The sequence below is a fragment of the Caenorhabditis elegans genome, chromosome X, assembly GCF_000002985.6.
Source record: "Caenorhabditis elegans chromosome X".
Lineage (NCBI taxonomy): Eukaryota > Metazoa > Nematoda > Chromadorea > Rhabditida > Rhabditidae > Caenorhabditis > Caenorhabditis elegans.
In genome coordinates this window covers 5781863-5806652 of record NC_003284.9, presented here as the reverse complement: position 1 = coordinate 5806652, position 24790 = coordinate 5781863, and the positions used below count along the sequence as shown (strand labels likewise).

The 24790-nt window shown below is 35.9% G+C and overlaps 6 protein-coding genes and 17 non-coding genes across 26 annotated transcripts; 9 read left to right on the top strand and 14 right to left on the bottom strand.

Annotated features, from left to right (window-relative positions):
* Nucleotides 1–730: 730 nt before the first annotated feature.
* Nucleotides 731–2274, top strand: F13D11.3 (Protein-tyrosine-phosphatase). The gene is made up of 5 exons (NM_076574.5): nucleotides 731–834; nucleotides 1389–1469; nucleotides 1723–1806; nucleotides 1858–1977; nucleotides 2024–2274. The coding sequence occupies exons 1-5, from the start codon at nucleotides 745–747 to the stop codon at nucleotides 2171–2173; spliced, it is 525 nt and encodes a 174-aa protein (NP_508975.2). The 5' UTR covers nucleotides 731–744; the 3' UTR covers nucleotides 2174–2274.
* A 389-nt stretch (nucleotides 2275–2663) lies between these two features.
* Nucleotides 2664–2761, bottom strand: mir-230. The gene has a single exon (NR_002422.2). It is a non-coding gene; the product is annotated as a pre-microRNA mir-230 (primary transcript).
* Nucleotides 2762–3948: 1187 nt separating this feature from the next.
* On the top strand, nucleotides 3949–4087 carry F46G11.20. The gene has a single exon (NR_071145.1). It is a non-coding gene; the product is annotated as an Unclassified non-coding RNA F46G11.20 (non-coding RNA).
* Nucleotides 4088–5100: 1013 nt separating this feature from the next.
* F46G11.14 lies at nucleotides 5101–5184 on the top strand. Its single transcript, NR_071144.1, has one exon. It is a non-coding gene; the product is annotated as an Unclassified non-coding RNA F46G11.14 (non-coding RNA).
* Nucleotides 5110–5181, bottom strand: F46G11.t1. Its single transcript has one exon. It is a non-coding gene; the product is annotated as a tRNA-Pro (tRNA).
* A 185-nt stretch (nucleotides 5185–5369) lies between the features above and the next one.
* On the bottom strand, nucleotides 5370–5451 carry F46G11.11. The gene has a single exon (NR_071143.1). It is a non-coding gene; the product is annotated as an Unclassified non-coding RNA F46G11.11 (non-coding RNA).
* F46G11.t2 lies at nucleotides 5371–5442 on the top strand. The gene has a single exon. It is a non-coding gene; the product is annotated as a tRNA-Pro (tRNA).
* Nucleotides 5452–6053: 602 nt separating the features above from the next.
* On the bottom strand, nucleotides 6054–6196 carry F46G11.18. Its single transcript, NR_071142.1, has one exon. It is a non-coding gene; the product is annotated as an Unclassified non-coding RNA F46G11.18 (non-coding RNA).
* Nucleotides 6163–6279, top strand: F46G11.19. Its single transcript, NR_071141.1, has one exon. It is a non-coding gene; the product is annotated as an Unclassified non-coding RNA F46G11.19 (non-coding RNA).
* Nucleotides 6280–7263: 984 nt separating this feature from the next.
* F46G11.16 lies at nucleotides 7264–7603 on the bottom strand. Its single transcript, NR_071140.1, has one exon. It is a non-coding gene; the product is annotated as an Unclassified non-coding RNA F46G11.16 (non-coding RNA).
* A 259-nt stretch (nucleotides 7604–7862) lies between these two features.
* F46G11.4 (Inner membrane protein) lies at nucleotides 7863–9334 on the top strand. Its single transcript, NM_076573.6, has 3 exons — nucleotides 7863–7954; nucleotides 9026–9104; nucleotides 9167–9334. The coding sequence occupies exons 1-3, from the start codon at nucleotides 7896–7898 to the stop codon at nucleotides 9230–9232; spliced, it is 204 nt and encodes a 67-aa protein (NP_508974.1). The 5' UTR covers nucleotides 7863–7895; the 3' UTR covers nucleotides 9233–9334.
* twnk-1 (SF4 helicase domain-containing protein) lies at nucleotides 9310–15438 on the bottom strand (the record flags this gene model as incomplete). 4 transcript variants are annotated; one of them, NM_001368518.5, is made up of 14 exons in its annotated part: nucleotides 9310–9700; nucleotides 9747–9959; nucleotides 10421–10546; nucleotides 10592–10724; nucleotides 11257–11330; nucleotides 11387–11521; nucleotides 11572–11682; nucleotides 11731–11803; nucleotides 11940–12215; nucleotides 12262–12542; nucleotides 12588–12657; nucleotides 14757–14854; nucleotides 14898–14950; nucleotides 15400–15438. In NM_001368518.5, the coding sequence occupies 13 exons, from the start codon at nucleotides 14907–14909 to the stop codon at nucleotides 9596–9598; spliced, it is 1707 nt and encodes a 568-aa protein (NP_001355545.1). The 4 variants fall into 4 exon arrangements, with proteins under 4 accessions (NP_001355545.1, NP_001370999.1, NP_508973.3 ...); NM_076572.6 differs by lacking the exon at nucleotides 15400–15438 and adding an exon at nucleotides 11113–11166 and having other exon boundaries at nucleotides 9321–9700; nucleotides 11230–11330; NM_001380982.1 differs by lacking the exons at nucleotides 14757–14854; nucleotides 14898–14950; nucleotides 15400–15438 and adding exons at nucleotides 11113–11166; nucleotides 13159–13322 and having other exon boundaries at nucleotides 9596–9700.
* On the top strand, nucleotides 10955–11098 carry F46G11.17. The gene has a single exon (NR_071139.1). It is a non-coding gene; the product is annotated as an Unclassified non-coding RNA F46G11.17 (non-coding RNA).
* Nucleotides 12727–12847, bottom strand: F46G11.12. The gene has a single exon (NR_071138.1). It is a non-coding gene; the product is annotated as an Unclassified non-coding RNA F46G11.12 (non-coding RNA).
* On the bottom strand, nucleotides 12917–13055 carry F46G11.15. Its single transcript, NR_071137.1, has one exon. It is a non-coding gene; the product is annotated as an Unclassified non-coding RNA F46G11.15 (non-coding RNA).
* F46G11.10 lies at nucleotides 14036–14350 on the top strand. The gene has a single exon (NR_071135.1). It is a non-coding gene; the product is annotated as an Unclassified non-coding RNA F46G11.10 (non-coding RNA).
* On the bottom strand, nucleotides 14113–14308 carry F46G11.8. Its single transcript, NR_071136.1, has one exon. It is a non-coding gene; the product is annotated as an Unclassified non-coding RNA F46G11.8 (non-coding RNA).
* On the top strand, nucleotides 15018–15153 carry F46G11.9. The gene has a single exon (NR_071134.1). It is a non-coding gene; the product is annotated as an Unclassified non-coding RNA F46G11.9 (non-coding RNA).
* On the bottom strand, nucleotides 15157–15286 carry F46G11.13. The gene has a single exon (NR_071133.1). It is a non-coding gene; the product is annotated as an Unclassified non-coding RNA F46G11.13 (non-coding RNA).
* Nucleotides 15439–15493: 55 nt separating the features above from the next.
* On the bottom strand, nucleotides 15494–15633 carry F46G11.7. The gene has a single exon (NR_071132.1). It is a non-coding gene; the product is annotated as an Unclassified non-coding RNA F46G11.7 (non-coding RNA).
* A 674-nt stretch (nucleotides 15634–16307) lies between these two features.
* Nucleotides 16308–18492, bottom strand: F46G11.2 (uncharacterized protein). The gene is made up of 9 exons (NM_076571.8): nucleotides 18424–18492; nucleotides 18271–18368; nucleotides 17583–17680; nucleotides 17411–17527; nucleotides 17263–17355; nucleotides 17055–17217; nucleotides 16903–16999; nucleotides 16658–16854; nucleotides 16308–16616 (listed from the first exon to the last, which is right to left on the bottom strand). Exons 1-9 carry the CDS (start codon nucleotides 18488–18490, stop codon nucleotides 16401–16403), a joined length of 1146 nt encoding a protein of 381 aa, NP_508972.2. The 5' UTR covers nucleotides 18491–18492; the 3' UTR covers nucleotides 16308–16400.
* Nucleotides 18493–19299: 807 nt separating this feature from the next.
* F46G11.6 (ZP domain-containing protein) lies at nucleotides 19300–20160 on the bottom strand. Its single transcript, NM_001129674.3, has 3 exons — nucleotides 19957–20160; nucleotides 19637–19809; nucleotides 19300–19581 (listed from the first exon to the last, which is right to left on the bottom strand). Exons 1-3 carry the CDS (start codon nucleotides 20123–20125, stop codon nucleotides 19441–19443), a joined length of 483 nt encoding a protein of 160 aa, NP_001123146.1. The 5' UTR covers nucleotides 20126–20160; the 3' UTR covers nucleotides 19300–19440.
* A 37-nt stretch (nucleotides 20161–20197) lies between these two features.
* Nucleotides 20198–23248, bottom strand: gakh-1 (Protein kinase domain-containing protein; the record flags this gene model as incomplete). The annotated part of the gene is made up of 9 exons (NM_076570.5): nucleotides 20198–20642; nucleotides 20795–20899; nucleotides 21205–21456; nucleotides 21506–21871; nucleotides 21933–22161; nucleotides 22208–22302; nucleotides 22345–22500; nucleotides 22831–23058; nucleotides 23107–23248. The coding sequence occupies 9 exons, from the start codon at nucleotides 23246–23248 to the stop codon at nucleotides 20503–20505; spliced, it is 1713 nt and encodes a 570-aa protein (NP_508971.1). The 3' UTR covers nucleotides 20198–20502.
* Between the last annotated feature and the right edge of the window lie 1542 nt (nucleotides 23249–24790).

Genomic DNA, 24790 nt, shown 5'->3' with positions numbered 1-24790 from the left:
AAAAGCGTTCTTTAAAATAATTTAGCTTGCCAAGTGTTTCTCAAAATTTTGTCTAAGGGTTTACTTTTTTTGGAATACTTCACAACACGAGAATAGTGCAATTTTTGGGGGTTTTTTTTTTCAAAAGATTGGATCCGAGCTAACAGCTCCACGTCGTTCGGTCTGGAACCACCAAAAAAGGAAATAACGGAACAATATATATTTTTATTTTTTTTAAGGAACCCAATTTTTGTCTGCGTTTTTTTTAGTTTTTTCTCCGCGGCAAAATTTGATCAGAGTGCTTGAACATTGGTTTTTTTTCATCATTTTGTTTATGACCCTCAATCTCGCCACCTGTTGTCTTACACTTTTCCTTTACCCCTACTCAAAAAATATGTGACGTCCGAGCACTTGAAATCAAATCTTAACCAGTAGTGAGAGCACACAAACACCTTTACTGTGCGACTCTTTAGAAAAAAGTAAGGGAACGGCCGTCGGCAAAGAAAAGGGTCATATTCCAGTGCTTTTCATTTCAAAATGTGTTTCTTTTCTTCTCTGTTGTTGTTCTTGAAATGCTTTCTCGAAACATCAAAAAAGCGTAGGAAAAGAGATAGGAAGATTGAAGATGGAGGGTTTGAAAAAAGAGATCACGTTTTTCATGTAGTTTTCCTCAGTTTATCTTTAATATTCTTTGAATCGTGATTTTGTTGTCGTCATTTCTTCTTTTCTTACTTCAAAAATCGAATTACAGAATTAAATTTAATTATGAGCAATCAAAACAAGGCTCTTCTCTCTATCACACAAGTGCGACCACATTTGTTCCTCGCTGGATACGGCTGTATCACCCCTTCACTGGTAATTTTTAAAGGAATTGAAAAACAGAGTTATTGCGCTGGTAGAAAATATAGTGACAAAAACTATCTTTGTGAAATCCAATTTTCCATTTTTTTCGCTATTTTTGTAAATCTGTTCGGTATCTGTTCCTAAAAACTCATGTATGTTTTATTTCATTCACCGTATTTCTTTTATTAGTATGGCTGCAATAGTATTTTTCGAATGTCTTTCCGCTTGCAATACTATCAAGGAGCGAAACACTAATAAGGAGTACCATACTAATAGGATGTGGACGTCTAATAGGGAGGTCATACTGATAGAAGACATACGGCATACAATTTTTCATTCACAAAATTGCATTTAACATTTCCAGAAAGCGGGGACAGAAAAGAGCATACAATAGTACTTTTGACATAGAAAAAATAAGTGAGAATTTTTCGCTAACTTCGAAGAGCTAACACATTTTAAATGATTTCGAAATGATATTCACAAAAATACCAGTTGTAGTTTTTATTTAAAAGCATAGAATGTTCAGCTTTGTTCAACTACTTATCACATAGTCGTTTAATTTCCAGTTAAAACAATATAACATAACTCATGGTGTTGATTGCACAAACCTGAAAACAAAGCCTATCAAAGGACTGGATAGAATTGAGGTACGTTTTTGTTTCTGGCATGTGCTTTTTATTCTGTATTTTAAGCTTAAATTTAAAAAAAAATTCAAATATCGTAAATGAAGAAATACACATAAAACACCGCTTCTTCAGTTTATATTTTGATTCCATTTTAGGACACTTTTTAAAATCACGATTCACCTTCAATTTTTATTCGAATGAATGCTGTAAAGCCCTAAAACGCATCAAACAATATAAAAAACGTAATGAAATCACGATCAATTAATTATTCCAGGTCCCAGTCGATGACAATACACTTGCAAAAATTACTCAGTACTTTGAGCCAGTGGTCAAGTATATCGAGGATGCAAAGCAACAAGTACTTGATAGAAATCTAGTAAACTTAAATTTGATATTTAAAAAATTTCAGGGACACAACACGGTTATCTACTGTGCGGCGGGAGTCAGTAGAAGTGCAACATTGACAATTGTCTATTTGATGGTCACCGAGAATCTGTCCTTGGAAGAGGCATACCTGCAAGTGAACCAGGTAAGTTTGTCTAGGAGAAAGTTTGAAAGTTTTTGAAATTTCTTAGGTTCGTCCGATCATCTCGCCAAATATTGGATTTTGGCGACAAATGATTGATTTTGAAAAACAGAGAAATGGAAATGCAAGCGTGGAGCTGATCAGTGGCAGAATGGCAAGACCTGTACCGAGTGTTTATTTACGCAGAGTTGTGTGCTGAATTTCTTCATTATACTTTTCAATACCATACAATTATTTTCTGCAGTACACAATCATTGATGTAAATATTATTCATGTTTCTTTAAAATAAATAATTAGCCTAAAGAAGTTTGAGAACCATAATTCAGATGTGAAAGTTTTGCAAAATATTATTAAAAAACTCTACTTTTGTGAAAAAAAAATTATTTATGACTTTTTGCAGTAAAAAGTCCGGAATATTGACAAACCATATTAAAACAATGTTCAGAGAAAAAGAAAAAGAAAAATCATTGAAACTAGATTATTAATTTGTACGGTAATTTAAAACTGAATAGCGATTCAATATTTTTGGCAATAGTAAAAAAAACATTTAAAAAAATAAACAAGAAATATAAGTTTTTTTTGAATGTGACGTTCAGCAAAATAAAACTGTTTTCTGTCATTGTGGGCAAGAACCTTGCAGACATTACTCGAAACGTACCTTGTACGATTATGAAAATGAATATTTAAGAAATATGCGAATACCGTCTCCTGGTCGCACAACTAATACTAACAATTTCCTATGTTCTGATAATATTAAATCGCCGACCAAGTGACGGCATTACATCAACATCAGACAAAAAAATACAAGCAGAAGCTAGATATGAGGAATAATATTTTAACAAGTGTCGTTGTGGTATTCTATTTTTATACTTTTTTTCATGTTTCAAAACGGAGGCGGGGTTTTATGGTTGATCGCTAAAGAAGGAAACGATTTTAGTAGCAGATTGTCCCAATTTTGACATTTCGACATTAACAAGTTGTGTCCTTGTGAGTGACCCGATACATGCGAGGGCAAAAGACACGAACTGGTGATCGTTTCGAGACCTTGAAATTTGGAAACACTACGTTTGATTGATGTTTTTACGACAAGATAAACTTGAAAAATGACCGTAGAATTTGGAAGTCTTCTAGAAAATTTGAAACTTTTATATTTGTATGTGGAAGTTTTGAAAGTATTTGAAAATTCTCCAAGAGCAGTTTCAAATTGTGATTTTCAGTCAAAAGTCATTAAAAACCCAGATGCAAATTTTTTGATTTTTGCATCAAAAGTAAAAAACCGGAAAGTCAAGAATTTGCGCGGCAATTCAAATTTTAGAGCAGTTTTGAGCTAGTGAGATATTGTTATAGAAATGGTACTGAACCTGACAGGTTTTTTTTGTGAAGAAGTGGCAAATCATCAAACAGAAAACATGAAAAATGTAACTTTGTTCAAAATACAGAAATGGTTGCAAGGGGTGCAGCACTAATAGAGACTACAGGAGACTGCGGATCTTATTTGTGAAAGGCTTGTTATGATGATGATGTTATGACAATGTTATGATGTTATGATGTAGTGATATATTATATACAGCAATATCTTTACTTCGATACCGTCACCCGTTGGAACTACTGACGCCGTCAATAAAAAATTGTTTTTTGAAATTGTTTTGACACTTGAGCATTGTTTAGCAAACACCTTTTTCCAGTAAATTTAAGACCACGTTCATTGTCTCGAGTGAAGTCAAGCTTGCGCAGTTTCGTTCCGTTTGAGTGGCCAAGCCACCAACCTCCACAAATGAATTATTCAACCGCGTGAGTAATCAGGTCGGCATACATCAAAATCAGATTGGTACTTATAAACATGACTTGGTGGACAATTCGGGCAGCTGGTGTTGGTGACCACTTACATTTCGTTTTCTCCAAATTAAATGAGTCTTCTGGGTAGTTGTAGTTGTTGAAAAGAGTGAGAATGTTCTATTGGCTTGTCCTTCTTTCTTTTCTCCATCGTCTCCTTCTCACATCTTTTGCTCATTCACTTTGCGGGAAAAAAGAAAAGCGAGGATTCACTGGCTTCTTTAGAGCCCTTTCTAAGGACTAGTTCTTTCTTCAATCACTCTCACACCACTCTAAATCCGCCTCATTCTTTTTTTTTTTGTAGAATTTACTGCTCAGCTGTAGCTTCTTTTCGTGATTCCTGAAGTTTGGTATTTGATTGGAATTTCCCATTTATTGCTGAGAACTGTAGCTCTTGATCAAAATTTCTGATTTCAAAGTAGAGTGCCAATGTTACTGAATATCATAGTAAAATTTTCCAAAATGTTTCGAAAATATTATATTTTGTTCAAAAAAAAGGCAGCTGCTCAGTTTTTGCAACTTTATTGGAAGTCGTCGACCAGAAAAACTCCTCCGAGTTTTAGGATCTACTTGTGTTTCCAACATTAATATTTAACAATTGTAGGGAGTGGAACATCTGAGAGTGACAGAATGTGCTTAAAAAAGCAACAAAAAACCTTTAAAAAACAGTAATTACCATTTTTGACTGTTTATAGAAATGCTTCAAATATTGTTTGAAAAGTTTCACTTAGATAATTGGTCATTTTGGCACCATATGAGTGGTTTCTTACAAATTCATTATTGGCGCTACTCACTTTTTCAGTAATTGTGATATTTCACAAATGATCTAGTTTTAAATGTTTTTACATTTCGCCAGTAAAACTGTGAATGTGTAGTTAAAAATCGATTTAAATTATTGAAATCAAGTATAGTCTTCGACAAATAGCAAAAATGAATGTATCGATACAAAACCTGGTCGGAAAATTTCTTGAATTTCTTGAACATTGTAACCGCGGTGACATGGTGACATAGTGACTGATAATTATCAATTTTTTTGATTTTATCAATTGTTTTTTTTTAAATAGGCAATTTACATCTTCATCAAAAGATTAAAAAAATATTTTTTAAAGAAAAAATGAATGGAGCTTCTATAAATAAAACAACGCCATTCCAGCGAGTTTATTTTGCCAGTTATTGTAACGTTCAGCAATCTGTTTAAAAATGCATTTAAAACGCAAATTACTGTTAACACAAATAACTTGTTTGTTTTTGTTTAAAGACATATTTAGTAACAACGATCAAGTCTCACACCGCAAAATAGATGGGCCGAACCGGGGATTGAACCCGGGACCTCTCGCACCCAAAGCGAGAATCATACCACTAGACCATTCGGCCATGAGTGCAACTTCGTTCCTCACTAATGTAATTTCACTTGTCTTTCTGTCGTCTCTCATTTCTATCATTCCTTCGTTTTCTTCCCTCATTCTCTTCATACTTCTCTCCCTCATACACAAAATGGAGTGTAAAAGGGAGAAGTTGGAAAGTGAGCGGAATAACACACGAGTCTAGTAGAAACAGAAGCACGGCCGAATGGTCTAGTGGTATGATTCTCGCTTTGGGTGCGAGAGGTCCCGGGTTCAATCCCCGGTTCGGCCCATTTCTTTTACAAAATCTCAATCTCCAGACAAAAACGCATGAAATATTGTTATACTCACTAATAATTTGCCAGTTTGCTGAAAATGCTCTCCAAATAGATAGTTCATATAGTTTAAAATTTAAAATTAATTATAAGCATATGTTTTAAATACAATACAACAAACAAGAAAAAAAAATTAGTGAATTAATTTTCCAAACATATGACAAATTTTTTCTAACGATTTTGATGTTCGGCGGATATACTAGAATTATAAGTTTTTCAGCAACTTTGAAAGCAATAATCCGCGTCACAGAAAATCCCTTCATCTCTTGTAACTCGCAATTTTCGATTTCCGATTTTCCGTCTGCCTCTCCAGTTTCAATAACTCGATTTAGAGGCTCAAATCCCTCCCTAGAGCAAAAAAAAATAACTTTTAAATTCTTACTTCCATTTTTTGGAAGAGAGAATTTCTTCAAATGTCAAAACAAATTCTGGTGAGGTGCCCAGTTGTAACAATTTTGTCCACTCAACGCTTTTTCATTGTCGCCGTTTTTCACGAGAAGGCTTCAAGGTGTTTTGTCCACATATGTGCACACACACACACACACGTTTGGGACCTTTTTTGCCGCACGTCCGTCGTCACCTCTCACAAGCACCCGTGTGCTCACATGGCACAAAAACAGACAAAGACGTGTGTTTTTTTTGTTCCGTTTCACAAATGAGCCGGACAACCCCAGCAGACCTCATCATATCCTTCAGTGTGTAATAATAAGACATCCTTCGTTGTGGAGGGCGATGCCTCGTACTTTCACTGAGAGAGGTCCTTCACAATTTATTCATGTAAACGTTACAAGGAGAGTAGTTTTGAGACACTTTTCGTGATGGAACTTTTGAGAAGGAAGTTTTTTGTTTAACTCTCGGTACTGATTACTCGAAACCTACCGTATTTTTGCTACTAGTATTGCATCCCTCTATCACTTCGAAGATATCAATAAACAATATACATAAAAACGATAAAAAAAACAATTTTTTCCAGTTTGAAATTAAACAAGCGACAACTGAGATATAAACTGGCAAAGTTTAACAATAGAATTGCAATATTAATTGAAGAAATACGGTAAATTATTTTAGCAAAACTTCCTTTGATTGGGCACTTTAAATAATTTGTTTTCAAAATTTTTAATTTCAATTTTTAATAATAAAAGTTTCAAGTTTACTTTTAAAATAACCCCCCGAATTTTCAAACATTCATTTTTTAACATTTTTTGTAAAAAAAACTGAACAAATATTATTAAAGGTAAGATAGTGCCGATCTATTCTAAATACACATAAAAATCCAAATTATTAGAATATTTTAGTTTTTCAAGTAATTTTGAAAAGTTTTACATGTTCAAATGCTTACAATTTCTAGATAAAAATTGTGAATTTTCAATTCAAATATGAACATCAAAAATAATAGAAAAAATTATGATAGATAAATTCTGAGTTTTTAATAGCAAATTAATACAAATTCAGGCTATTTTTTGAAAATGATTTGTCATAAAATTAAAATATTTATTACTCTGTCTTCGAACTTTTTCTAATCTGTCATGTTTTTGATAGATGCTCCCGTTTTCTATTAATATTTTTCTCGCCCGTTATTGACACATTTCCCTCATGAGTTCTTTTCTCTCAAAGCTGACATCAACTAATCTGACATGTGCATTACGCGAACGAGCATTTATGAAGGATGAGCTTCACATTCTTCACGGCCTGAGAAAGAGAGGTGAGAGCTCATCTAATTAGCGCGATTTTCAATAATCCCGCTGCTGAAAGAGTTGCGCAAGCTTTCACTTAAAATAAATCAAATTTCTCTGACTCTCTAGCCACTTTGCCGCTGCTCTCGTACACTTTTTTGTGTCTCTTTTCCCCTCTTTTCTACCTTTTTGTCCTTTTTCACTTCCGAAGGTTTTGGCAACTCACCAACGCGCACAGGGTCCTTTCCATTTTCCATTTATAAACACATTAGATTGGCTTCCCGTCTATCGGGGACCGCTTTCCGTTTTTCCCAACTTTTATTTTTGTTTGAATGCGTGTTTCAACGTAAACAATTAATTCTTCTTTTCCTTCAAAACTTTTCCCATCTCTTTCTTTGTTACGTTTACACAATTTTCATCAAGTTTCATCAAATTTATACCCATTTCCTCCATCTTTCAAAAGACCTCACCGAATCGCATCTGCGTATTACCATGTAATATGATCTTGTTCCAAGCCTGCACTTTTCTCTCGTATTTTTCCAGTCGATTTCCGTACGTTTTGCTTTCAGTTTTATTACCTTTCTTTTTTTGGTATAGTGCCAAACTTATTGTCTATCTTTCTTTTTTTGTCCCATTCTACTTACCTCAAGATTTACGACATTGCTGAGATTTATGAGTAATTCCACAATTGATCACTTATTCAGAATTGGTTGAATGATGCATAATAAACCAACTTGATGGGTGCCGTTATTTCTCAACTCGGATTTAACCAACCGTTCTTACTTGCATTGGCCATGTAAGTTTTTTACTTACTAAACTATATGAATTTTTGAAACACAAAAATGCTAAACAGTCAATTAAACTTTTTATTTTTGTCCATTGCGTATGAATTCGAAACAAAACATTTTGAGAAATTACAAACGTTTAGTGCTCACAAGAAAAGCACTTCAGCAAATTTTTTTTCGATTTCCGATCTAACTAAGTCTTTGCCAATTGAAAGGACAGTTTAAACAAGTTTCAACGAAAAATTCAGCAGCAAATGAAAAATTTTGAACAAGAAAAATGAACCAAAAAAATGAATATTTTTCAATGTATTTTTCGCTACTCTGAAGGGTTGTAAAAGTGCTTTTAAATTTGAGCTAACTTTCGTGAGATAAACCCCATTCCTTGTCATTGTGTGTTAATTGATCTTTGTTGAATAACTTTTTGAAGCTGATACAATTTTCAGAAAATTGTCAAAACCATTTTCAAAATTAAAAAAAAAAACTGTGTAACTTTGTATTTTTTACAAATACACACAGTTTCGCAAATTAACTGTTTAATCGCTCTGGTCAAGAATAATGTCCTTTTGAAAACTAGAAATTTCTTGGAGAATGGCTCATAATATGATGTTCTAATATTAAAAATAAATACCTATTCAAATTGCCCCAAAATTATCATAACGATGATATGATGATAAAGCAACATCTCTACAAGTTTTCAGAGTTTTGGTAATTTGCCAAATTTTCAAACCACTTTTTTTTTGACAGTAAATTTTTTAAAAATACAGACAATTTTTTAAACGTTTTGTTAAAATTTTTCCCCACAAAAGCGCTTTTTAACAAATTCCATATAACTTCAAACATTGAAAACTCGAAATTTTCCATTTTTTGAAATTTTTCCAGCCAAAAATAAATTGCCAACGCCCATTTTTTGAATAAATTTGTTTCCTGAAAACGCTTTTTGACAGCTTCTCAAAACTAAACACACGCAAACTCAATGAATTATGTAACGGCTTAGCACATATCTTCGTCAGAATTGCCACTTATTCAAGCTTCTTGTCGTTTTTCTAGAGCTGTTCAAATATTCAAATGTTTTTTTTTTCCAGAATAGTAATTCTTCTCGGGCTGACAGTATTTGCCGTTGGTCATGATAACAATGAAACCGTCTGTGATTATGTTCCAATTGTAAGTGCAAGTTGTTAATATTTAAAAGAAAACCTTTAATTTTTTACAAAAAAAAATTACAGCCACAAATTCGGATACTTCCCACATCTGCTCCGCCTCATCCTGCACCTCCACGAAAAAACATGTGACAAATTTTGATTAATTTTTTGTTTTCGATTCTTGATTTCCAATTTCGCTTTCATTCAACATTTTTTTATTCTCATCGTCGAGTAATGAAAAATTTATTTATTTGCAAACTACAGAAGCTTTGTGTTTTCGCGGTAGTGTTTTCGAGATCGGACAAAATAGGGAAAGACGTCAGAATAATATGTGACCTACGGAGGGAGAAGGTGGATGAAATGGGTCAGGAGAAAAGGTATATTTCTTCATCAAGTATCAGCGTAATAGGGAGAAAGGAAAAAGCAGAAAAATATATTTAAAAAATAGAACTGAATAATGACACTCGAAAAACTTGGAGAAATTGTAAAATTAATTTGATTAAGAAGAAAATTTTACTTTGGAAACTCTACAACTGTATGAGAATAGGTGGATGGGTTGAAAACCATCTCAAGTTGATCGCTCTCCACTCGTCGGCCATAGTAGCGGTTTTTCAGAATCTGTAATAGAATCCTGGATGGTCATATCATTCTACTAGAAGCTTACGTATAAGAATTTTCGGAACTTGGAACGGTCACGATCATCACGCTTCCGCTGAATAGCAATGACATTATCAGCTTCCTGGGTGACTCTGGCGGAACCTCCAAAGTGTTGCACATCAATTTCAGTATCACCGTCAGTTTTTCTGGGATGAACAACCATAGTGATGTGAATTTGATTCTGAGTAGCAAGTTGACGCATGTATCCGACAAATCGATCCTGAAAACGAAGGTTCAAGAAGATTTATATGTTTAGAGGAGGACTAAGGGTTTTGGGTTTTTGCATGTACATATATTTTCAAAATATGAACAAATTTTGTAATGATACTCAACAAACTGGTTAATGTTTTTTTGGAGAAGTGTCATAATATTTACGAGGTCCAGAAAAACACCCTCTTGATAGCAGTTGGGCGGTCGATTTTTCAACTTTTTGCCATTTTGCTCCCAATTTTTGGGATATCCGAATACAATTGTTGACACAGAGGTTTTTTGTAATGCTGAATCCGATTCCCATATTATTTTCCTATTAAAAAGTTCCAAAATGCCCTAAACCGCTCAAATGGAAGGGGGGTCCCAGCAATTGGGCGCACTGTAGTTTTTCTCCTACTAAACCAAATGTTCCCATTTCTTGTAATGTTAGTTTATGAACCAAAACTGTAAGTTGATGTAAAAAGAAATAACCTGAAGGTGGAATCTATCAAGGCCACTTGACTTCTCATCTGCCATCATTCCTTGGTTAATCAAAAACTGGAGATTATCGATGACAACATGTTGGATACCACTGTTTTCAACGTGAATACGAATTGCCTAAAATGGTATTTTATGATTCAAACCCTGCTCCACTATTATTACTCTGACTATTTCATTTATGGACTTCTCCATGAACTCTTCGGAGTCAAGCATTGTCAACGCCGAACTCGATCTCTCGAATCTATCCAACCATGAATTTATCGAGTTGCTATACTCTACTCGATGCAGCGGAAGTCTGAACCAGATTGATTGGGAGTTGTGTATGGGCTACGGATGTCTGGGCACAATCAGAATAAGCATGCCAACACTCATCCACATACCCATTTCCGTTTCCTTGAACAAACTACCGTGCAAAAACACACTTTCAAGATAATCGACAATTGCCTCGCGCACCACGAAAAGCACTAGCTAGTAACCAAAATGAGCAGTGAATGAGAAATGAAGATGTTCTACAACTCAAAACTGTGAGGTGGTAAAATAAAATAAATAACAGGTCTAGTTGGCTACTGGTTTCATAAGGAAATTATTGAAATAGTTTTTGATTCACTTATTATATTCAAAAACCAATTTAGAAAAAACAAAAACTATTCCAGATAGATCCTAATACTTCTAAATATTCTTACTTGATGCCATTTTTATATGAGTTAGTGCGCGCGAGGCTTCGAAGATGTGAAGGACTGCAGACAAAAACAAATGTTAGTTAAAAAGTTGCAAGCCATTGAAAAATAAAATAGAATAACAATAGAAAAAACACTAGATCATCATACCCAGCGTATTGCACAAGCATCCAATGGAGGATCTTCTTTTCAGGCATCTCGAAACTGCAGAACAGCGTGCGCACCTAGAATTAAACCAGAGATATTAGAAAAACTCAGCTAATGCTAAAATTTAAAATACCCCTTGAGTAAATAGATCCAATGAGTATTCACATAAAAATGTAGTTTTTCCGTTGCCGGTTCCTCCGGTTAAAACTGTCATCTCCCCTGGCCGAAGCCCGCCAAGATACTTATTCAAAACAGCAAATCGTTTCCACTGAAACAAATTATTTAGACCGAAATTTATCTTTTTTCCTTTCGTCTTACTTGTCCAAATCCAACAACGCGATTTGTCGAGTTGAGAAGGTCTGAACGGATTCCTTCACGCATGTCTAAATCTGTCATTGAACGGAAACCACGCTCTCTCATTCGAACCACCTAAACTATGAAAGTTGAAAAAAAACAAGAACAAAATGGCAACAGTACCGAGTTAGATAGTGAGTTCCGAATGAGCCGATGATCACCATTACGAACCAATTCAATTGGGCGTTCTTCGTTTCTGAACTTACTCTTTTGGTTTTGTTTTCCGAACGTTCTCTATATACTAGGGCTTCCAAGCAGGCTCCGGAACGCCACCTGTCTTACGCCGCAATCCGCGCCTTCCATGATAGTCCTACTGAATACCATAAACTCACTTCACAAGAAGACATTTGAGGGTGTTCAAAGCACTTCCCCAGTCTTTGGCATAACTGACATGCTGAACCGGGAACCACAGATAGATCTTGTCAAATTCCTCCAGATACGGAAGCACGAGTGGATCCAAAATTTCTCCATGTGGTAGAGCAAATACCAGAGCTTTGGTGGCTTCGTAGATCGCCAAAGCATCACGCTCATTTGTGGTAATGACTACACTTCGATCTGACAGAGTTGCCATATGAAGCCCGAAAACTCCATTGAACTTTTGGCGAACGCTGGAAATGGGTAACTATGAAGGAAGACATCGGAATTTCTACTTACGAAGTTTCATCTGGCAGTGGATAGTTCTCCTTTTCCATTCTGTCTCCAACTTTACGGATCAACTTCAAACCCATTGGAATGCGTAGCCGGGAAGTCATTCCACGATACCGTGGAAAAAGAATGGCAGGTTGACCATAGGTGTCGGTTTGGACACGAACGTTGAAACGAGCAAGAGTTTCGAATGAAATGTTCTCAATTCCAAGCATCCCTTGGAGTTGCTTGAAAATAGTGAAATCGTGGCCACTCAGATCAGTTATGTCTAAACTGCTGTCCCAGTAGCGCTGAAAACGGAAAAAGCTTTTTTGGGAGTGAAAAAAAATTCGAACCTTGATATCCGGATCTGGAGGAGCACTCATGGCTTCTGAAGCGTCAAGTCTTGGAGAAGGCGCGTCAGAACTGAAAACGAACCAAATGAATTTATTTATGTTAAATTGAGCTCAGTCAAAAATTATGTTCATATTTCAATTAAAGTTCATATCGAAGATACTCGACTGAAAATGAATCCAAGTGTCAAATTACGTAATAAGACCTTTTGAATACTTTTCAAATATTTCGAGGGGGGCTCAAACGATCTAAAAATATGGCTAAACTAAGATTGGTAACTGCAATTATATCTAAATAATGAACAAAAAGCGAGAGATATGCAACTTACAGCAATAATCCTAATATCAACTCTTTTGCAAAATGTTCAAAAAACTTTTACGATGGAATTTGCTTTTTGAAATCCATCTTATAAGTTAACACCCTCTTTTAGAGCCTTCAAAATTAAGATTCAATTTTGCATTCAATTTTGCTTGAGCTCGGTAAAAACGATTTCATCAATATTCAAAAAAAGCGTATGTGAAATTAAATAAGATTAACATAAGCACAGGATGCAACACTCAACACTTTCTAAACCTGAAATCAAAGTCTGCAATCTGATTCATCGATTCAGACGCTGTCACCGATCTTCCCGTCCGGGGTGCTTTTCTCTGCCGTAGTCGTCTTCCGGTGAAATATTCGTCGTCGCTGTGATCAAATGGAGCTTCGTCGGGGCTTGGCAGAATTGTATAGTCATCCATATCAATCCATGACACTGCTTTAGAGTTCAATGGTGGTAAAAATCCACTACTGGACGAGGATGGTGCTTGATGGAACTGATTTTCTAGAATTCGACGCGATATTATTAGAAGTGGGGGAAAAGCTGAATGAATGGGGTGCCAGGAACTTGAGCAGCCGGAAAAAGTGCCAGAAGTGAAAGGTTCTGATGTTTACAAACCAGTCACGATGGGTACAAAACAGAAAAATGCGCAGGAGAGGCACCCCGCAAACAATAATAGTTCCCCCCACCCTAAAAAATGCTATTGTGCTCGTCCTTTGGCCCCCATTCTTTATGATATTCGACAATTACACAGCTTATTTGGCAGGAGCCCTCACAATTGCTGGCTAGAGACGTTTTGGCAAAAGTTGTTAGATTCGACAAGTCTGCGCGGTGTAAAAATAAAAACATGGTGGCGGAACTAGTAATTCGGGAAAATTTCAGGTGTTTTCCAACAAAAAAACTGCATCCGTTTCCAAATTTTTTAAAAGCATATTAGCACAAGGGAAACGCAAATAGAATGCTTAAAGACATACCGACTGGATACCCATTATCTTCGTCTGAGCTTGAATATAAATACGATTTTTTTGACATCCTAGATACCGGTCGGGACTTTGAGCGATGCATTGTACAGTAATAGATTTGAAAAAACCAGCAAATGAAATAGACAAGTAAGTTGCAACTTGAATCAGAGTTCGGATCGAATCAATTCAAGTGCAAGTGAAATTGACCTCGGGTTAATCGGGGTGGTTCGGAGCAACGGGGCGAGAGAGAAAAAAGGTTGGCGGGGGCACCGACGCCGTACACCTCACTTTTTCGAGCAATAATCCTATGGTTGAGTGAAGGTTTGGTGGAGCAAAAATGCTCTTAAATAGAAAGCTATCTTCGACTTTTTTGTGTGCTGCTTCTCCTCCTCAACCTCCTCGTTCAGACTCGCTTTTATGTTGGGGCAGCGTTAAAGGCTTCCTGGATTTTTGGTGGCTCACTAAATCGAGGTGCCCCAAGTGCTTTCATTGTTTTTCTCCTCTTCTCGTCTTATATATCTTTAGATATTACGAAAAATAAATTTTTTTTGGAACGAAGTGAACCGGTTTACTTTTGTTAGGTTTGGCTATTTTCTGAGGCAACAGTATTTTTTGAAAAAGTATATTCTGGGGGAATACAAATTAAAATTATACTTCCTCACAGTTACAGATTCACATTTTGGAAATTTTCAAACAAAATTTCAAAATCAGAAACTATCAACCAATGAATATAAAAACAGCACAACATCATTAAAAAACGTGAAAACCGAAACTTCCATGAAAACCGAATATGACAACTGCTTGGCACACTATTAAGCAAACAAAAAAGACTTCTTCTCCCGGAAGTCACTTATGTGCATGTTTCTGGAAAACATGACAAAAACTGGACTTACTCATCGCGGAACTTTCCCACTTTCGATGTCTTCTTCCGAGTATCGATTTTGTCCATCAAATTCAAATAGCTCACACGATCGTAGAGATCCGAGTCGAGCTGAAAAAAATTTGAAAAATACAGTACCATTTCTAAGACTTACTTCGTCTTCCATGGTTTTGAGCTGCAGTTTGCTAATGGTTTTTGACAAGGTACCTGGAAAAAATAAAAAAAGATGTTTCAAGGAGATCTAAAATTGGAAAAAAAAACTAGGGAATAGTTGCCAGTTGTCGTCTAAAGACTAAGACAAGAAAATGTCTCATAGGACGGAATGATGGGGGTGGGGTCGAATGGGATAAGAGAAGGAAGCTCAATTACTTGTATTGTCGACAGATACACCTTTCGAGACGGAAGGAAATGTACAATCGTTTGAGCAGGGACGGAGCCCAGCTATGATTGCACGTACCAAACAATTTTTATACTCCATCCCACAATGTATATCCATCATCTCAAAAGTATACATTCCGTCTTCCTCCTCCTCCTTCTCTTTTTACTCCAACATCTCCCGACCATCATCGTTCTATTATTTTTCCCGTTGGATTGGCACGAATTGGTATACCCAAATTGGTACACTTCTTACGACTAACAATGAACCCGTCACATACCTTTCCTTTTTCTTTTAATAGTATGCATCAAGGGATGGAAGGACTTAGATTGGGAATCGAAGAAGAAGCAACGTCTGCACTTTCAGGATTCCTCTGAATGCCGCTCCTTGTTTGTTCTCAACCGCACTTCCTAGTCTACTGTTACTTTTTTACGCTCCATGGGTCACACGTGTACAAGATTGTCTGCGACCGTTGGACTCGGTGTGGGGGCTCGATGGCAGGAAAATTGCTGGCTCGCCGTGTAGCAGGAAACACCAAACTACGACAAGTCTAGGTATTCAAAAAATATGTTGCTGTCAAATTTTTTGAAAAGAACAGCTTGATAAAGTTCTCTTTCAAAAACCGTTTTACTGTAAATCATTGAGCTTTTTAATTATAAGTTATTTCCTTCAAGAGATTGCACTTCTTAAAATGTTCGCAAAAATTGTATTTCAAACTCGGAAAATTCAATTGTTTCTTTTTCTGATTCAATTCAATAATTTCTATTCATTTGTGATCCCAAAGGCAATTAGAGATTTTTTAAAAAATAAGTTTTCTGTTTCAAAACTTTTTCGAATTGAACTATTTCACCAATTGTCAACATTTATTTACAACGAAAGTTTCAGCCATTAAATTTTATTTAAAGTGTTAAAAAATGTTTTTCTTTCAAAAATAGAATATTGCCGAATGAGAAAACTGTTTACAGTTACGTGCTCATAACCAAACTTAAAAACCAGAAGTATCAAAATTTTTATATACATACAGTCACAATGTGTCAATTAGTCAGTTCTTCCACTAACAGATTTGGAAAAAAACATCGATATGCAAATTTGCCCTATTGTCCAAATCAAATCACACATTTTCCAAACAGGACCATTAACCAGAGTATTTCTTTTTTCCAATTTTGCGTTCAGTAAGTTTTTCATTTCAAAAGAATCTTGATTTATTACACCCGTCAATCAAACAACTGAAATTTTAAAAAATAAGAAATGATAGAAAAACTGTACATATGTGGATAAGATCTATACACCAAGTCCCAGAAAATGGACGCACTGTTTCAGACCGGTGGTTTCAATTTCATCTTTCTCATCTATGTCACTATCAAAGTTTCCATAGTAATCATCAGTATTGCCAGACGATTTTTTAGATGAATCAGAAGTTTTTGAAGGTTTCTTCTTTTCGTCGATCTGATCGTAGTAATCAGGAGATCGTCTGAATCGCTTGATCGGATTGAAGTCCTGAAAAAATTTAGATTTTAAAAATTCAAGTTGTTATTCACCTTGAGGAAATTGAATTTATCTGTCGAGAAGAATATTCCATTCTCCAACTGTGGTGCTTGAATCGGTTGTAAAATTAGTGAAGGCACAGATTTGAAAGCAAGCGGCGGGGCTGGTGGAATAGTTGGAGGCGCGAAAAATGGCATTTGAGTCCAGCTAGAGACAAGATCATTTCTGATTTCCAGCGGTTGTAATGATTCTGTAAATATTTTAAATATAATGAAAAGCTTACTTGAAATAAACATACTTGTCTCAGGGTTGCTACTCCACGTTTTGGATCCGTGTGCTGTTTGCACGGGAATCACCGGGGTAATAGATGGGGTATCATAATCCGCCCAGCGCTTCTGAAATTGTTAATAATATTCTCATTGTTCTAAAATGAGAAAAAGAAAACCATACTCTATTATCATCGTCTTGTAATTGTGCAGGATCGTCCATCATTGGTTTTTGAGGCTCATCATCAGTAGGCTCATCAAAATCGGGGATCGATGTCACTGGTGGTTCTGTGGATGGAGGTGCACCGCCTTTTGCATCTGTTGGCTTTTCAATAGATGTCATGAACCTGAACTTATTTTTTCTATAAGTTTCAATGTTAAAGCTAACATACTTATCAATCAATTGGAATCCCTTGGAAAATAATTTACACTGCGCATCATCCATGCCTTGTTCTTTGCATACAGCGTGAACTGCATCAGAGTTACTGGAAATTTGATTTACACTTTATTATATTTGTTTTTTTGTTTGCACAACCGTACCTGCTGATAGTTTTTCTAAGCTTAGCATCTCCAAGTATTTGAGCAGCAAGTTGTATATTGCCAAATGTCGGATCTTTTTTGAAGTTTTCAGCAGAACACGAAATGAATCGGCAAATACTGAAATTCCCAAAATAAAAAAAAATGAAAGTTCCAAAACATTCGAATTACTTACTTGCTATTCCCCTTGCAAAGTGGTACATCATCTAACGCAGTTCTCGAGTGTGATCCCAAAATTGATGAGTCGCGCATATCATCTTGAGTTGGAGCGTCCTTTAAAATTTCAATGTATTATTTGGAACTAATTTTTACGCGTGCTCGCGTATGTCATTTTCAAAATTTTTGAAGCATTGGAAAGTTCAGAATGCTCAAAACTACTGAATTTCGTGATAAGACGTTCTGAAATTTTTTTCAAAAACGGTATGGCGGTTCTAAATTTTGAATAAAATGTAAATTTTCACTAAAATCTCAAATTTTACTCGATTTACTAGAAATTTTGCGCGACCATTTGTGGATGTAAGTTTTTATTGCGTAATTTTGTAATTACGTCCTGTTTTTTGATTTAGGCTCTGATTTTGTCAAGTTTGCAAAATTGGAGATTTTAAAACAGTCATTTTTTCAGTACTTATAACCGCCTTCAGTAATTCTGAGGAATTTTGAGTACGTCTCATTACAAAATTCGGAGGTTTCTAGCTATTTTGGGTTTAAAAATCGAATTCCCAGATTGTTTTACCTCACCGTTTAAGCTTGCAAAGAAGCTTACAGGCAATATTGGTGATTCAATTTATATCACCTAATTCGATCAGTTCTGGAATTGACTCTGATTTTGAGCTTACTGGTTTAAGCTTACTGGTTTAACTCACTGGTTTTCTAAGCATTCCTTCGTTTTGAATAGGTTTTGAAGTGTCAAAGATCGGTCTCACGAGACTTAATGCGCCGGATATAATGTCATCAATTGAAACTGAAAATTGTGAAAGATTGCTTAGGTTTACAAGGACGCTAAAAATAAAACTTACTTTGCCTTTTGCTTCGCTCTGATAATACTACAGGTACCAATAACAGAAAAAGTAAGTAACATTTCATCTGGAAAAACGGCTTTGTGATCACAAAAAATTGAACACCTAATTGAAAAGATAAAGAACGAGGTTAAGGATAAGATCACGGTGACCGATTTAGTGAGAAAGAGACGAAAATGATAAGAAACGGTGAATAAAATGATATAGTCTTTCACTTTGGTGGGTCATGAAGCATGAAGCAACTACGATCCAAGACTGGATCAAGTGATTAAATGATGCGCCTTGCGACATACTCATGTTTAGTGAACTTATTGAAAAGGTCGCCTGACGCTTCTAGAAATAACAGTATTAAGGATGAACGTCCGGAGGTAAGCGGGGGAAAAGTTTTCCTAAAAACCGGTCAATTGCGAGACTCGTCTGCGCATCCGCGTGTTCCAACCATATTTCTAATATATCTCCATTCAACAAGCGCATAGGGAGATTCTCTAAATTTCGCTTGCGCAGGGTTGATCGATCGATCGAATTACTCCGGTTATAGTAGGACACTTCGCCTCCAATCCGGTGATGCAATTCATGGATAGAGATGATAGAAACAGCAAATCACAGCGGAAAACAAAAAAATCCACGCTCGCTTCATTGCTTCATGATTGGAAAAAGGTAGTTCAAGTTCAAGGCCGACAAAAAACAGAAAAAAATAGATAGAGAGTGAAAGTAAAAAATATATATAACAAATTTTTAATACTACAGCTGGTTTGCATGGTATTCTGATACATTTGCATAAACCGTTTTTTTTTCACTTTTTTTCTGAATACGTGCGTAATGTTTGTCTGGCTTGAAAGTACACAGAGAGAATGAAAAAAAAAAACAATTCCGATTGTGATATGCATGTTATTCATTCAATGAAAACGTGTACTTTAAAATGTTTTAAATGACAAAACACCAGATAACCATAGATTTAAAATCGAAGTTGTTAAATAAAATCACAGAAGTGAAAAGTAAATGAACATGAAACTTCATCTATTGACATTTTCTGCGAGTACACTGCCCATGTTCAATTGGAACCACAGTTGTTACACAGAACAAGACAACGGCGGCAGACGACGCACGGAACCGAATTGGGAAGGGATTGAAGATTCCCGCCTCAAAGTGGTTTGGATACTGAAAATAGACATTTTGTAGATATTGTTCTCCAAATTTCCTAAATTCTTGATACCTGAACATTTTTGAACAGTGACTCTTCAAGGCTACATCCCATATCATCAATAATAGGGTATGGCTGGAAACCTGGCTCATCCGAGCTCAATGTGCAATTTACAACTTGGAGGCAATTTCCAGTTATTGGCTTACACTTTATTTTATAGTAAATCTCGTCGTCAAGAGATGCTCCTGAAATTTTTGAACTTTTTGAAACAATAACAGAGGCTGTTTGACAGACATTGTATATGTTTGTAGTTTTTTACAAACTTCTTTTTTTTTTAAATTCAAATTTGTTATTTTCTGAAACTTTTTTCAAACACCAGAACTAAAGCATACCTGAAACAACTTGTCCATAAGGTCCCTTTTTGTGAATCGAAAAGTCGCACGTTATACTATTATCAACAGTTTTCGACAACAAGTTCGGTTTTTGTTTTGACTTATAGATGGATAGCGTGGGCGCTAGAACGCTAAGAAAAAGTATGAATACGAGAAGTTGGTTGGACATTTGTATGCTGGATCGATTCATTCCATTCTGGAGATACCCCGATACAAGTAGGTCATTGCGTTCGGAACAATGTGTTCTTCTTGATTTATTACTTTTCGTAGACGATAAAACATTTGAATTTTTTGATGTACAAGTTAAGAAGTAAGCATAATTTAGGATACATTTTATTTACAGAGAAACAAAAAAATGAAGGAATGAGGATGGATTTTTTTCTGAAAGATTTATAAAATGAGTATTGAAGAGAAGAAGATACTCGTTATAAGTACATTTCCATCTTTCAATTATTGGCAAAATTCGTACAAAACATTCACAGGACGGGAAAGAAAGTGAAAATATGATAAATAACTATAATTTTTGAACTACTTTACTATTTTAATCTATTTCTTGGTTGACATTTTCATCATATCGCTGACCATATCATCCAGGCTGGCAGAAGAGGATGACGAACCAATTCCGTTTTTTGAAACATCGACTTTGGTCAAGTTCTTGTTCTCCACTTGGCGTATTGGTTGTAAAACTGAAAAAGGAAAAAGGAAATGAGATTTGAAAAGAGGATATCATTTGGTTTGGGCTGATTCCTTTGATGAATCATTTAGTGATTCATGAAGAGGAGGTTGTAACAAAATGAATACATAGCAAATGATAACTGCGTAGAGGAACAAACCGTACCAGCTTGAGAAGATTCGGCGGAAGGTGTCGTGTGTCGGAGCATCAGGTCGTCAAAGTCAAACAAGTCTCGTGAAGATTGGGATCGTACCTCTGGTTTGTGCTCAGCTGAAGACAAATTATTTTTAACATAGGGAAATATATTGGAAATTATTCGTAGCTGCTCAAAAACATATAATGTTGTCAGACACTTGCAAAATTTTCACAGAAAAGCTTTCAATATATTCAGAATGTTTGGGAGAAAGTTTCCAAGTTTTGACAGGAAGTAGCCTTATTGCCTTCATCTAAGCACCGTACAAATCATCAAAAATTTTAATCTGGTTTGAAGGTCCCCTTTTAAATGACATAGGATTCGTTTGGAATTCAATTGCTGTTCAATTGCTTTCCGCAGTTTTCAGTGTCCTAAATCTTACCAGTTCCTGGCCAATTCTGTAAGGATAACAGATCTTCGCTATGTTTTGCAGACAAATTGTGTGATGCTGACTCGCTAAACGGATCGAATACGTCTTTTTTCGAAACATTCACCGCTGGCGGTGCTTGACTAAAGTCTCCCCAATCGTTTGCAGAATCATTCTGAGAACTATCAGTCGGCCATGAAACTTTGAATGTTGCAACTGGGGCTGCACGAGGGCTTGCTGTTGTGGGTGGTCTCGGTGGTGCGTTTTCTGAAAATATACTGGCATTAGAGAAGTTTCAATCAATTCATTCACTCACTCTCTTGCTGTTGATTTGATCTATGTGTTTTTGGCACAAGCTTCGGAGATGTTGAAGGGTGCCCGGGGCGTGGTGTAGTATTTGTTGGCTCCATTCCCCATCCCATTTTATTCGTCTGCTGTACAACTGTATTTTTGAGTGATGTCAAATTGGAAAATAGTTTGTCCTGCATTGTAAAGAATCCTTTTGCAGCTTGCGATTCGATACTTTGCTCCGCTTGTACCGGTTGAACATTCATCAGATCGAGTATATCCGTGAAATCAGTTTTTGCAGCTAGTTTTGGTTGTTTCTGCATTGCTAGTTTCATGTATTCCTCAATTTTTGCAGCAGTAATTCGTTCATCCGGATTGGGTGTCAGACACTTTGCTGTAAGTTGGGTTTATATTTCTTTATTTATTATTTTTACGCCCAGCAGAAAACTCCTTACCAATTAAATCTGCAAACGCTGATAACTGGTTTTGCTGAACCGGTGGTGGCTTCTTGTACTTTCCGTTGATAATTGCCAGCGCTGATCCATCAAATGGATGCTCTCCAAACGCAACAAAATAGATCAAACACCCCATTGCCCAGTTGTCTTGTTGTTTTCCGATAGGCCAATTTGAGTAGACATCACAAACTTCTGGGGATCGGGTGATAGGTGTTGTGTATTTGAACATCTGAAAATTAGATTTCAATTTCATTTAAAATTTATTTCGGAATGACCTCTTCCTGAACCGCTAATCTTTCGGAATTTGATAGTGGTGCCATCTCGATGGACTTTGTTGTAGCACTTCCAAAATCGCATAGTTTTAGTTTTCCTGAAAAATAGTTTTAGCTAAAATCAGCAACGAAAGACCAACCATTTCCGTTTATAAGCAAATTTTCTGCTTTGATATCTCGGTGGATGGCGCCGACGGAATGCAAATATACTAGGGCTCTTGTTGTAAAGTAGATTATGCGAACGACAAAGTCAATTGAGACTTCTTTGTACTTGAGAAGCACATCCGCAATTGAAACTGAAATAAAATTTAGTTATATACATTAAATTGTATGTACATTAAAGGTGGAGTACCATAATCGGAGACTTTGCTTTTTTAGACCCAAAATGGCCCAAAACTATCCAGTTTTGTAATGAGACATTCTGAAAATTGAAAAAAAACTGACTGAAAAACATCTCAATCAACGAATCAACAAGTAATAAATTAGTAATAACAAATTACACAAAATTCGGTAGGTTTGGGCCATTTTGCGTCTTTTTTCAGACAAAATCGCCGATTTCTTTCGGTACTCCACTTTAACAATATACTTTTTGAGAGTGAGTTTGCAACAAAAAAAATTCAACCCACATTTGCAATATTCCATTGATATTTTGTACTCTTTCACGGACCGATTTGAACTTCTGCTTTCAGCTGACGCATCAAACAGTTGAATAATATTTTCGTGTTGGAGCTTCTTCATCATATCAATTTCATTATCAATATCCTTCGTCGCGGCTGCATCGTGGCTCAGCATGATCTTCACGGCGACTTGTTTTCCCTTGGTGTTGGTCGCAAGAAACACCGTTCCAAAACCGCCTGCAAAACATAAGCTCTCTTCGAAAATTGTCATTTATGGCCACTAACCTTTGGCTATTACCTTTTCCACTCGATAATTGTTTCCGTTAATGCTGAATGTCTGACCACGATCGTAGAGCTCACTCTGCTCACTGATTCCTGCGCCTCGACCGACAGATTGAATCACACCAAGAGCGCGGGCAAATGCCATCTTGGAAATTGCAGATTTATAGTAGAATGAGTGCATTAAAAATAATAAAATGTGATAGTTTTATGAGCGGTGCATCAATATGAAAAAGGAAAAAAATATATGAAAAAGTATAAGACCAGGGATAAAAATGTACAATTTACAATTTAATTCAAAGGTCTCAGGTGGTATCTATAACATAATTTTTTTCAAAATTAAGAATTGGACTTATGAAGAACATTCTTTTCTCAATTTACATATCTTGCTTCTCAAAAATTATTCTAAATTTGCAAATGATGTTTTTACACGTTTCAATCAATAAGAAATACGCTTAAGCCTTCCTATCTTTAAAGCTTCATCTGCATAGAATATAAAGTACACATTTCCATTAGCGCAAGACTAACGGCAAGAAATTCACATTATTTGTCAGGAATAGGATAGATTCCATCTCGCATCTACTGAAATGTACTCTCGTGGTCGAAAAATCCTGAGAGAAGCGGAGTATTTGGGCAGCAGCAGCGAAAGTGGGGTGTCGGTTGGCAACGGAGGATGTGTTGTTGGCAAAATTGAGCTAATTTGCTTGGAGCGAGTTTGAAGAAAGCCAATAATTTAAATGATCATTGATCAAAAATAATTGATGTTAAAAAAAAAGTAGAAACTAACACAATGTTCTTCAATTTTAAATAGAAAAGTTCATATCACATCTATTGCTTTTTTAATCGTTGCGAAAATTTTCAATGTTTTGTTGAACAAGACAATTAAAACTTTCTTTTATAAGAAAACGGGTTAAAGGTTTCATTTAATTTTTACAGCAAACTGAAAATTTTTTGCAATGACAAAAAACGATTTTTTTCAGTGCAAAACTTATTGTTTGTCAGTGCAGCATTTATTGCAAGACTGTGAATGTTAGTGTACTGATTTCTGTTTAAAAATAAATTCACGTTGTAATAAATTAGGAAAATCAATGAAAAAACGCAAATGTTGCATACAATGCGCCCTTTTTTGGTGTGGGGGAACGCACACGAAACGCGCCAAGTGGTGGCTGCTGACGCATTTGCTACCTCACAACATGTAACAACGTGGAACCAGTTGCAGCTCTCGTAAAAACAAACATCTTTTGTGATTTTTCGCTCAACCAGTTTTACCGAAAACTTTATGTAACATTACTTTTATCTTTTTTTGCGTTTTTTCTGTAGTCTTTCGATTATCTTCAACTTCTAATGTATTTTAAATCATAATTCATTCATAAAAATGGTTGAATTCAATGGCACCTACTTGGCAGGTGGTGATACTCGGGAGCGGTGATATACTCTCTTTCTCCTTCCTTTTCGAGAGTGTCATTTCTATTTTCAAACCACAACCACCACATCAGCTCGCGTGCGGCTGCGACGCGGTCTCTCTACATTTCGTGTGCCTCCTCTTCCTCCATTTGCCCCTTTCGGTTCAGTTCCCCTTCTTTTCTCGTCGCTTATGTTTTCGTTTTCATTTGTCCGGAGAAAACCTGTTTAGGAAAGAGTCGTTCACATAAACGCCCGTCACTTATGCCCGTTGACATCCAAACTCTTA

What these genes read in the sequence shown, in the direction of transcription:
- F46G11.4 (NM_076573.6), top strand. Translation starts at nt 7,896, where the DNA reads ATGGGTGCCGTTATTTCTCAACTCGGATTTAACCAACCGTTCTTACTT. An exon ending in TTCTTACTTGCATTGGCCAT is followed by an intron (nt 7,955 to 9,025) that starts GTAAGTTTTTTA and finishes TTTTTTTTCCAG; the next exon opens with AATAGTAATTCTTCTCGGGC. An exon ending in TCTGTGATTATGTTCCAATT is followed by an intron (nt 9,105 to 9,166) that starts GTAAGTGCAAGT and finishes AAAAAATTACAG; the next exon opens with CCACAAATTCGGATACTTCC.
- F13D11.3 (NM_076574.5), top strand. Translation starts at nt 745, where the DNA reads ATGAGCAATCAAAACAAGGCTCTTCTCTCTATCACACAAGTGCGACCA. An exon ending in GCTGTATCACCCCTTCACTG is followed by an intron (nt 835 to 1,388) that starts GTAATTTTTAAA and finishes TTTAATTTCCAG; the next exon opens with TTAAAACAATATAACATAAC. An exon ending in AAGGACTGGATAGAATTGAG is followed by an intron (nt 1,470 to 1,722) that starts GTACGTTTTTGT and finishes TAATTATTCCAG; the next exon opens with GTCCCAGTCGATGACAATAC.
- F46G11.6 (NM_001129674.3), bottom strand. Translation starts at nt 20,125, where the DNA reads ATGTCCAACCAACTTCTCGTATTCATACTTTTTCTTAGCGTTCTAGCG. An exon ending in TTATGGACAAGTTGTTTCAG is followed by an intron (nt 19,810 to 19,956) that starts GTATGCTTTAGT and finishes CAAAAATTTCAG; the next exon opens with GAGCATCTCTTGACGACGAG. An exon ending in CACTGTTCAAAAATGTTCAG is followed by an intron (nt 19,582 to 19,636) that starts GTATCAAGAATT and finishes GTCTATTTTCAG; the next exon opens with TATCCAAACCACTTTGAGGC.
- F46G11.2 (NM_076571.8), bottom strand. Translation starts at nt 18,490, where the DNA reads ATGAAATGTTACTTACTTTTTCTGTTATTGGTACCTGTAGTATTATCA. An exon ending in AGAGCGAAGCAAAAGGCAAA is followed by an intron (nt 18,369 to 18,423) that starts GTAAGTTTTATT and finishes CACAATTTTCAG; the next exon opens with TTTCAATTGATGACATTATA. An exon ending in GAGTAGCAACCCTGAGACAA is followed by an intron (nt 16,855 to 16,902) that starts GTATGTTTATTT and finishes AAATATTTACAG; the next exon opens with AATCATTACAACCGCTGGAA.